Source organism: Rhincodon typus, unplaced genomic scaffold, assembly GCF_021869965.1.
Source record: "Rhincodon typus isolate 14 unplaced genomic scaffold, sRhiTyp1.1 hic_rhity00000825, whole genome shotgun sequence".
Lineage (NCBI taxonomy): Eukaryota > Metazoa > Chordata > Chondrichthyes > Orectolobiformes > Rhincodontidae > Rhincodon > Rhincodon typus.
In genome coordinates this window covers 6,076-17,774 of record NW_025966463.1, presented here as the reverse complement: position 1 = coordinate 17,774, position 11,699 = coordinate 6,076, and the positions used below count along the sequence as shown (strand labels likewise).

Sequence of the window (11,699 nt, the reverse complement as noted above, 5' to 3'; positions counted from 1 at the left end):
TATTTTCCTATTTACAAAGATACTCCTGCCTGTTTTCAGCAATATAGCATCGTTAGTGACTGAGTGAATGTTATTCAGTTTTATTAAAATACTTGAGATTTGTAGTTGTTCTTAAATTCACAACTGTTTGCTGTAGACCAAGGGCCACTTTTGAAACTGACAGTGATAGGAAACATTTATTTATACTTCAGATTACCAATTAACATTATGAGGGCATTTTAAACAGTTGCTGTCAGACATTACAGTCACACAGGAATTCTATTATTCTATTGTGTGCCAATTCATTCACATGGAGGTCTGATATTACAGTGTAAATATACCAATCATTAACAGCATTTATTGCTGAAAGTGGGAAATGGTTTGCTGTGCGGATAGAAAAGTAAACGTACATAGGACTTGCTAACATACAAAGCTCCAATTCATACTGTAGCCTTACATCTTTCATCACAAAGAATTCAGGAGCTTGGCTCTCAGATGAGGAAAGGAAGACTTCAAGCTTATAGACAACTCATGGATATTGGTCACAACAACTGCTGCATACACAAGGTGCAGTATTGTAGATTACCTTTACGACTTTGAACACAGCTCAAACACTGCATGCATTTTAAAAAGAGGCAACATATCGTAACAATACCAGAACAATTCTGTTATACAGGACACTGCTAAGACCATGTCTCCTTTTTTAAGGATGGATGTAAATGCATTGGAGATGGTTCAGCAGAAGTAGGGGTAGTAGATTGATATCTGGAATAAGTTGGATATCTACTAAGAATAAGCTAGACAGTCTGAGCTTATTTCACCTGGAACAAAGAAGAGCTAAAGACAACTTGCTGTTTAAATGATTCAGAATGAGAAGGTGGGCGTAGAAAGGATGTTTTCCCTTTGAGGGTATTCAGCAGCAGGGGGTGCTATTTCAAGATTAGCGGTCACCTTTGAGGTCAAAAATGAGGAGAATATTTTTTTCTCTCAAAGGGTTGTCCAACTTTCGAACCCTCTCCCAGAAGGCAATGGAAATAGGGTCATTGAATATTGTTAAAGCAGAGGTAGATCGCTTCCCTTGCCTAACAAGAATTTAAGGTTTTCAGGGAAAATGTGTGAATGTGGAATTTAAAACACAAAAACAGAACATGAACGATCTTTCTTGAATGATAGAGCAGTGTCAAGTGATTGAATGGTCTACTTCTGCTCCTATATCATATATCTGCAATTGTCAGGCCCTGGCCATTACAATATTATGAAAGTCAAGTTAGAGAACATTAAATTTACTTTATTTTAAACAGTAAAATATTCGCATGATGATTTGAAGTTGAACTTCTCATTTTAATTATCATGAGACACACATTAGCTAACTCAGCTTTTGATAAACATTTGTTGTCCTTACACTTTACCTTTAGTTACAGTCATACTAAGTGCACACATGCAATAGCCTTACTACTTGTGGTCCTAAACATACACCCGTATAGTCATTTTAAAAAGTTTAATTTTCAGATATTCACTAAGAATATGGTTCAACTGTAAAGTTAGAGACTAAAATGATACATTTAGCTTTAAATTTTCTTGAATAAATTTGAGGAAATATGTAATTTATACTACAAAGAAAGAACAAAATAAAGAGGAAAAATGTTCACTGATTTTCTTTAAACCTTTTCAACCATTTTTATAGCAAATAATTTCCAAGAATTACTTGCACCTTTTCCCTGAATCTTGTGAACATAAAAACAATCACCCTTACAAGAATGGTTATATAGGTACCTTTTCACTTGTAAATTGCAACACAATAATGCAAATAAGAAAATCCAATGTTACACTTTTGCTCATTAATGAATAATTTAAGATGATCTGTGCCAAGCACAAAGAGAATAAAAATCAAAGGCTGTCAGGCCACCACAAATGGCTTATTGACCTCAAGCCAATTCTCATCTCCATTTTTTTTAAGCAGACACATGACAAAGGCATTCCTTCATGTCACTCAAATAAAACAGCATACTAATGTATTCCAGTGTGCCATTAATTGATTGTTTAATAAATGAGGAGCCGGAGCCAAAATTGTTAAGAGTGTAACAGCACATCAAATACCGTCTATCAACACTGTGGTTTGATAAAGCTTATTGCAAACAGTAAGACGAAAAGACAATTGTCAAGTACAAGAACTTACAAGTGCTTTTAAGGTTCGAGTTTGAGAAGAAAAATTAAACTGTGGTTTATATCAGTTCTCAATTTAATAATCTGTGGGAACGCAAAAGATACAGAATAGCTTGTCAAACCAAACTTAAATTGGTGCAAGTGCCGCTGCCAAAATTAGCACTCCCAAAAGCACATAAAATATTATTTCATTCCTTGAAATTTAATTTGTTCCAGCTAGTCTCCATAGCAACATAGACTCAATCCTTGAATCACTGAGTAATTGGAAATCTTGTCTTTTCTATCATTCCAAAATTCAATGATGTGTTTCATATGCTGGCATGATCAAATGTACAGGTCTCTGATGTAACATTCGTTTAAAAATCCATATTCATTCCCTCTTTACAGAACCATTAACACAGAGAAAGTCAAAACTTGGTATTTAAATCTATTGGTAGACAATAGTTTCATTCATGCCTGTGTTATCTTCAGATTCAACCATTCCAATGGTCTGCAAACAGTCTCCCTTCTTCCACCCTCCATAAACTTACATTCATGCAAAGCTCTGTTGGTTTATACTAAACTAACAGAATTCATTGCAAGATAACTACCTCATTTACGGACTTCCATTTGCTCCTAATCCAGCAGTACCTCTATTTTAATATCCTCATCCTCATTCTCAATGCTTCAGTGGTCTCAATCTTTCCCAATTCTGCAATTTGATCCAGCCGTCTAACTCAGAAAACTCGGAGCTTTTGTGCATCCTTCACTTCTTCTGGTATGTCTATAGTATTCCACTAGTGACATTTCAAAATGTTGACCAAGTTGTCCATCAACTTTGTTGGCTCAATGTCATTGTTTTATTTGTCGGATTACACTCTTGTGTAATTACACATTGGGATACTCTACAATGTTAAAAACTGCTAAATAAATGTAAGTTGTTGTAGCCCAACAAACCGAAAGGATACAATATTTTAATTAGGTCTTTAAGCAAAACTAATCCAGGCATAATTTTTTAATAGGGACATTTATTGATCAATGGCTTACAAAATGCACAACTCAGATAAAAGGAAACAAGATTTTACTGCAGCCTAAACATTTTATTCTTCAGATCTCAGTTTTAAGCAAACTAACAAATAAATTTGCAAGATTCAGAGATTTCTCACTATCAAAATTGTTCTCTCAAGATAAACAGAACCCTAAGCAAGTTGGAAACTGCCACAAATTGGCCACAAAGTCACAAATTCATCTATAAATGGAGCAAAATGTGCTAACAGTTAGTGTTTTGTTTCTAAATCTGAAGAGTCTTTTTTTTAAGAAACATGCAATGAAGTATTTTTCATCTTCCGAATTTCCTTTACTAGAAAATAGTCTTTAGTAGCTGCTGCTCACTTTAATGTAAATATTCTTATTGCACAGCTGCAACTGTCAATATTGTTGAATCATAGCCAACTGACAGAAACTTAGCTGTCATCGAGATGCTGGGAGACTCCTTCTCACATCTTTAGTATGTCATGACTCTCCTTGGCATAAATGCCTCACACCGTTATCAGTACTTGTAGCCTCTTTTCAACACATCCCAATATATTTAATTTATTCAGCTTAATCACAATGCAGTAGCGTTGAAATGAACATTGTGACCTGGAATCACATGAATGCAAATAACTTGGCACTCCACCCAAATTATGTTGAGATGGCTTCCATTTGATGTTGGTCAGCAGGTTCTCTGGGTGCGCATTTGTAAAAATAGGTCTGCTTGCCATTAACGTTATTCAGATTTTGAACTGAAGTATTTTAGGAAAGAAAGCCAAGCCTGTTCTACTCATACAGTAGTAGCCTATTGAGAACCTATGCAGTTGCGGCATAAGATCTACGAGTCTATTAGGAGTTTCAAATTAGATGACAAGAAGTAAATGCAAATGGTTGAGCAAATAACCCAGAGAAGAAATAATTATTTAGTAACAAACAGTATATCTGAAAATAAAACTACTTTTTCTTTAAGACATCCAAACTTAATTCTACGTCCCTGCCTTTTCTGGTTCATAGCATCATACAGCCAAGCTACAACACAGCATCTAATGAAGCCAAGCTCCATGCAATCCTCTATCCTCCAAACTCATACAGCCAGCTCTTCTATAATTAAAAGGAGCTTTTCATGATTCATCCAAAGACAGCAATTGGATATCAAAGTCAATTTCTCCAGCCATCGCCACGGCTTTCCAAAAGCCTTTCACTTCTAATGCAAAATCCATACTCCCATTGCCCTTGCAAAATGCTAAACAAGCAGTATTGGCAATTCACTTGAGTGCTGTAATATATTTACTGCAAATCCCCATGGCAAGACTCCTAATATAGTTTTTATTGTGTCTGCACTTGTCAATACAGTGACTGGTCACTGTCTGGATAATCTGCCAAGAGCAACTGTTTACCCAAGACAGCAATAGGATACACAAGCGGTGTAAAGCTTTAACTGTCAAGGTTCCCTGGCTCTTGTCAATGGCCTTTAATTAACACTTCACTTTATAAACTTTAGACCTCATCAGTAATGCCTAACAAAAAAGATGTAGGGAGAGAAGTGCCAGACATTCCATGCAGTTATCAGGTTTTGATTTGTTTATGTAAATAAAGTAAACATTGTCTAAATTAATTTCAGCCAACAATTAGTTTCAACTTATTGTTTAGAATTGTGCCATGAAATCATATGATATAAAACATTGGACATTAAAAAAACCCTCAAACTAATTTTCAAAACAGTTAGGTATATAACCTACTTAAGTAGTTAAATGATAAACATATGTTTGGAACATTCTTCAAAAAAAACCTTCAATGTCAATCTCCCCAGTTTGTTCTATTCTTTGAGTAACAGTTCACAAAATGGAAAACAAAACTGTCATCATGATAAGACTATTTTATCCCAATCTGATAATAACCAAATTTCAGAATTCAAACGTTACTAAAGGAGTCTGAAAATGCAGAGGTAGTGTCCCTACCTCTAGGCCAGAAGATCTAGATTCAAGTAATGCCGGCCTGTGTGCTCCATAACACATCTAAAGTTGATTAAAAATATCTTCAAATCCCTATTCAGATGCCAATATTGACAGCAACTTTACACTTAGAGTTGACCAAAGGCTGAAATCCAACTTAACATCTCCCATTCAGGAAATTACAGTAATATAAACTCAGTCGCCTACAAAATAAGTTTTCTGCATTCTTAATAATAATTCAGCATAAATAAACAATTAATTAGAAAGAGGTTCAGCTTCGTTACAACAAAATAACACCTGAGAGAGATAGGATAATATCAACGATTCACCAAATGCAAGACTCAACTTGAACACAATGTCAGAAAAACTAATGACACAAGTCACCTACAGCACCCTCAAGCAATTCATTTGAATCTAATGAGAAAAGGGAGATTAAAATTTCCAGCATCAGCACTCGCAATTACTCAGCCACTTTGAAGAACCCAAGGGAACCCTATCAAGGGCCATAGAAATGAAAATCTAATAAAGTGTACAGACCCAAAGATACAAGAGATATGACCTATGCTGTAATTAAATGGGCCTTACAAATACCTCCACACAAATTGAGAGATCAGCATGAGACTAACAAATTAAAGAAATGGTAAAACTTCATTATGACAACAGTTGCAATAGGTCAACAGATTTTGTTCTAACCACAACGTAGTTTGCAAAGAAACCGATACATCTTTGAGCAATGTGAAGAACAGGACCTTTCCTTATAACAAGTATTTTATTTAAATAAGGCTGAAAATACGTGCAGTACTCAACTTCAAATAAGTTCATTTGCATAACCATACATTTCAGTTCACTGAAGTGTTGCTAAGCTACTTGAACCACTGGTCATCATTATGGTGCACACTACTTGTAGGGAAGTCTCACCATTTTCCAGTCAACAGCTAACAACCCCCTGGTGCAATAATCTACGTCCATGGCCTTCATGCCATGATTGCAAGCAGCCTTGAAGTGGAGCTGTGGGTGTCCTACTTAAGTTGCCTGGTCCCATTTACCTCAACATAATCGCTCAACGACTGCTGTGTCTTCCATCCTGCTAAGGTGCCCAATCCATCAAACCAACTTTTGATGAGTGCTAACAAACATGGGAGTTCTGCCAGAGTCCTGATTTTGTCCTGCCAGGACATAAACATCATATGCTACAGAAGGCAAAAGGTCAACAGTTGTGTTAGTTGTGTAACTTCACTCCACAGGTGGAGTGTATCTCCAGTTCGTTCTCTTTTTATTACAATTCCTTTCTCCAATTTCAATGATTCCTTTATTTGCAGCTGAATGGAAACATTGCATATCCAGCATTGCGCAGCACAAATACTTTACTGTCTATCACTTAATCCAACCAAACATTGTATACTTATAATGTGAAGCAACAAGACTGTCCACTTTTACATAAACACCTAGTGTTACTCTCCAGGAAAGGCAAAATGAAAGGTGAATTACACTAAATGGCCAGGCTAAGAATATTATTATCCATCTCAGATCAAGGATAAGTCAAAGAACTTATGTCAGATCAAATTACTTGAGGGGGAATAAAATCTGTCACTGGGAGTACAGGTATCAGGGGAATGAAGAGGGAAGGAGGGAATGGAAAGGAATAATTAAATTTCAGAATGTTTAGTTTCATCAATTTATTTAATAACAGCAAATCTTCTTTGGCCATTTTCCATGAAAAAGTATAACCATACGTCTCAATAATACCTACATCAGACACAGAAAATTGCACTCCTGCTGAATTATCCTGGAAAAGACCAATCAGCCAATTAGCAATGCCAATGGCAGCAAAACTCACGTATATATTCTAAGTTTGTCCTATCCTGACTTTTAATTAGTTTAATAAAATATTATATCTATTAGAACATAATGTACAGTATTCTGTGCATCATCTATATATTATCTGAAATTTCCGAAGAACAAAACAAAGATTCCATGTGAAAACTAAATAATTTAAATGTTTAGTACTAAGGTCAACAAATCAGGACAGAAGTAAAATTAACATTAAAAACTAGAGTATACTCTCAACATTCAAATTTATATTTGGATTAATAGATCAATGTTAATCTGAAGTTTATAAAGGGTGGCCAAGACTAACTGCAGGAGCCTAGTTACTGATTTCAATAGCTAAAATATTCCTATTTTGGGTGAAAAGGAATTTTGTGAACATGAAATATGAAAAACGAAATTCTTCCTGGCAAATCAATTTTGTACCACCACCAGTTAAACTGTGCAATCACAACACTCCACATTTAATTATCTGCCTGTACATTATAACAGGAAATCATTAAACTCTGGAACATTAAGCGGGTCGATGTCAAGAGCTGAAACATTAACAACTTTAGTTTAAAGCTTTTCTCAAATTTATCAGCGCACTGTTGACCTGTAACAAAAACCACATCTTCTATTTACACATTACTACTATGTCAAAAAAAAAACAAAATTGAGACGTTCATAAAATGAATTAAGTAACATTGAAACGAAGACAGTTCAAACAATGAATATTCCTCACTAGTCAAAATACAGACTTTTTTCAAGCCAATACAAATATGAAAAAAACCTTTTAATCAATTAAAACCGACAACTGTAATCCATATCCATTCATTTTCTTACAACAAATGGTTCTAAGTATGCTAAAATGTCTATTTAAACAAAAATACTGGGACAGTTTTTCTTTCATGTTTTCAGCATTACACCATGAACAAAAAGCACTTATGTCTGAATAAAAACCATTTGCTCACAACTGTACAACCCTGCAGGTGGTATCCTCAAAGACCAAGCAAAGTGCCTACCCAGAAGACAAACCTCAAGATGGAAATCTTCTTACAACGATCTTCTTACAACGTTCACTTGCCATCTAGAGTATAAACTATAAAAAGATAAGCCTGCTAGGAGCCTCACTAATGCCCAGTCGTCCCCCAGAGAGAATTCTTGTCAAACGTAACCAGGCTGCATAAGCCTTTCTCCAGCATAATGAGCACTTAGGCCGCACTGGTGATCAGTCAGCAAAATGCATCAGTTTCAGCCAAGTTATTCCCCTGGGCCCAAACGTCATCTGTTTTGAAGAATTATCATACTATATAGAAACAATAAATGTCTGAAATTTGTAGTATAAAAATACAGTATACTTGAAAACATATCTGCAAATTCAAATCTCTAGATGGAAACAAATCAGCAATGAGAAAGAATCCATCAGTATTCTGCAAAAAAAAAGTTTAATTTAAAAATCCTTCACTGCTGTACATAATAACATTGCTGCATCTGACAACCATGAAGATTATTATGTGGGCAACTCTGGATTTCCTTTTAAATGCAATACTACCAACGACAGAAGCACTCTAGATCACCAGGCAAATACTGTAATTAAATTAATATATCAAACCATCATTTCTCAGCTTTGGTTAAATTTTATAGCATTATATCAATCAAAGCAGCAGCCAAGTTGAAACACATGCCCATTTTTTGGGCAAGCATGCATCAGCTGAGAGATAATTTAATAATGACCTTTTAAGAAGTAAATCAATGTCTTAAGGACTTACTATCAATCGTATCTTAAGGATTAGAAATCACAAAGTCACCACTTCTCTTGGGTAGCCTGCATCCCGCAATTAATGCTTTCTTGGCAAACAACCAGAGTCAAAGCACCATTTAATACATCAATCACTTGAGATTTGCTTTGCACACATTGTCCACCTTCCTTGTGCTTTGTTTGTTATTTTAATATTCTCAAAATTAGCCTTGCCTCATTTCAGTTCATCAATTGAGTATCTACGCCTCATGTACAAGAGCAGCTTCAGCTATCACAAATATACAATGCAATAACTTATGACCATTGCTTTAAACCTCAAACAGCTTTTATTTCCCCCATCCCTATAAACTCCACATGCAGAGCCAAGCAGCAGCATTAGTTCACCTTAAATTAGATCTTTTTGTATATATGAGAGCATTACTTACACTACACCATGCTCTGTAGACATTACATAAAACCTTCTAGAATAATAAATTCTGTTTATCAAGCCATGATGATCATGCCAACTTGCCAGCCATACAATAAAATTTGGATTTTAACATTATGTTGCAAATTTATGTTTTCCTGTAACCCTGATCCACCGTACAACATTAAAAAGTGAACTTTGACATGAAATACTTGCTAATAAGAAAATGCAGCAGCTCTAACCAACATCTGAAAGAAAAGGTAAACATTCTAAGTTCTAATGATGACTTGATCCAAAATGGTTAAGGTTCTTTTCTTCCTTCAGATGTTGATGGGAAATGTTTTGCTACTTCTACTTTACCATGTCCAAAAACACGTTTCTATAAAAATGAGCTTACCTGTTTGTGCATCTCAATATTCAATCCATAAGACATTTCATAATACTGTAAAGGAAAAAAAAAATATGATAAACCAAGTGATAATGATGTTTTGACGAAACTGAAATGTGAGTTTTCAGTAGTTTATTCCCCAGTTCAGATTGGAAAACGTGACAAACTAATAGCACGCTACTTCTAATTTTACAAAATAATTGTTTAAACTCACCATAACATAGTGTCGCTGCATTTCTGTCTTTTCACTTGCCAATTTCTCACATTCCAATTTTAGACTATAAAACACAAAATTAAAAAAAAATCTTTCACAAGATGCAATTGTCGTCACAAGATCCAGTGCTTGTTACCGATCCCTAACAACCCCGAGAATGTCAACACAGGAACTTCTTGAAGCAACAAGAAAGCATCTTAAAAAGAGTACCTACGTAAGAGAGTGCAGTAATGGCAAAAGCAGAAGTACTGGATAAAATCAAAAGGAGAACTCAACCCCTTGTAATGGACCGGATATTAAAATTCAACTGTAAACATCAAGATACATAAAGCAAATAAACTCAATTGTTCTAAATGGCTTAGGTATTAACTTAAACCGAGTTATATGCAATTGACATCAATTCGTGTAATTTACGATTTTCAACGATGTAATTCATAAGTGTCAAAAAAAAGTTCAGAGGGTTTAGACCACTCAGGCTCCTGGTTTCCTCAATGTGTGGTTTGTTGCAACCTTTTAAAAGGAAACAAAATCTGGCCGCAGCGAGAGCGCCGCTCTCTGGTGAGGGAAAGTAACCATTGGCTACCTACCGCAGACAAACCAAATAACACTGGAGCCTGGACTAACCAGCAGCAAATAAACATACTTTTCCCCGGCAGAGAATGGGAGACTTCTTTCACCTGTGATACTGAGCCTGTAAAAACTGGAACTCTTCTTTAATACGGTCCAACGATTCGGGGATGGTAAATTTGAAAGGCTGGGCTGCAGCCTGGTGCGGCGTCTGAGAAAACAGTAGGTAAGGAAACAAGAATTACAAGTACACAGAGACAAGAGACCACGAACGATTCAACTCGCAGCCGAGGCAGATTTATACCAGAAACTTTCCGACAGAAGAAAGCGACGAACACAAACACATGACACTGAACGAGGGCAAGGTCCTTTGACAGAATTAAACACTGGACCTTTTGTTGGTCCACGTAAGCTCAGTAGAATCAGTGATCTTCCTGCCCAACTTTCAGGGGGACAGTTATTGAGATGACATTGGTTCAAAACACAATAATGAACAGATGTGCACGCAGGTTATTTGGGAACCGGCTAGAAGTAGCTTTCCGCTTATAAAATACATCACACGACACGTTGCTGGTAGTGCAACTATACATCAGTCCGCTGAAGGTGTTTTCCTTTCCTTGAATAAAGATCACACAATGAAGTAACAAAGCGGTTGGCCAGGAGAGCTGCTTTCTCTTTACTTACAGGATGCCTGCTCTGAGGAAACATTGCTTGGGTCCGCCAGAAGCTCAGCTCCGTTGCTCAAAAAATCGCTCGATCTTCTTTAAGAAACGCACATTAATAAGAATCCTCTCTAAAAGAAAAATAAAGTGTTTATTGCAAGCGCATCCTGGGTTTGGATCCCCAACTAGGTAGTGTTTTAAGAGAGACTTTAAAGCCCTCAGGGAGGCTGGCAGATTCCGCTGTCCCGATTCAACTCCTGTCGATCTTTAGGACAACAAAACCTTTCGGAAAACAGCAATTGCCACTTCTGTAACAACACCAAATTCCTAAGCCGCCCCAGGAAATCTTCTCGGCTTCTCTTTTTTTCGATTGCAGTATATCCAACAGAATAAATATAAAAGGTATACCGTGCGAAGTTTAAGCGGGTATAATTGCTACAGTGGAAAACAATGTAGCAGTTTCCCCCACACAGACTGGTTACATTAACACGCGGTTTCTTCGCTTCCCCCCCACCCCCCCCCGAGAGATCGTTCACCAAATTTAGACACGCGCAGTCTGAGGCTACGTTCCGTCCCATTCTACGCCAATCAGGATCCGGAAAGCGACCTCTGTCACACGTGGGGTTGTGTCGTCATCACGGAGTTTGCCCAATGGAAGGTGGCGACCGCAAAAGGCCAGCTGTCAGTCAAGCTGAGCGGAGACTGAGCCCAGCAATCGCGAGGCGGCTTGCCGTTGGACTCTTTTTCCATTGGATACTATTGCACATCAATCACGCTGACGGCTCGGCC

The 11,699-nt window shown here is 36.7% G+C and overlaps 1 protein-coding gene across 2 annotated transcripts in view; it reads right to left on the bottom strand.

Moving 5' to 3' along the window:
* Window positions 1-11,416, bottom strand: part of LOC125481084 (transducin-like enhancer protein 1) — a 29,541-nt gene extending 18,125 nt beyond the window's left edge. Inside the window, exons 1-5 of one of the 2 annotated variants that reach the window (XM_048592218.1) lie at window positions 11,319-11,416; window positions 10,933-11,041; window positions 10,359-10,459; window positions 9,682-9,745; window positions 9,477-9,521 (exon numbers count right to left, since the gene is read on the bottom strand). In XM_048592218.1, coding sequence (XP_048448175.1) covers window positions 9,477-9,521; window positions 9,682-9,745; window positions 10,359-10,459; window positions 10,933-10,956 — 234 coding nt within the window. In that variant the 5' untranslated portion in view covers window positions 10,957-11,041; window positions 11,319-11,416. Of the gene's footprint in view, window positions 1-9,476; window positions 9,522-9,681; window positions 9,746-10,358; window positions 10,460-10,932 lie in introns of both variants that reach the window. The other variant, XM_048592220.1, reaches the window with a different exon arrangement.
* Window positions 11,417-11,699: the final 283 nt, after the last annotated feature.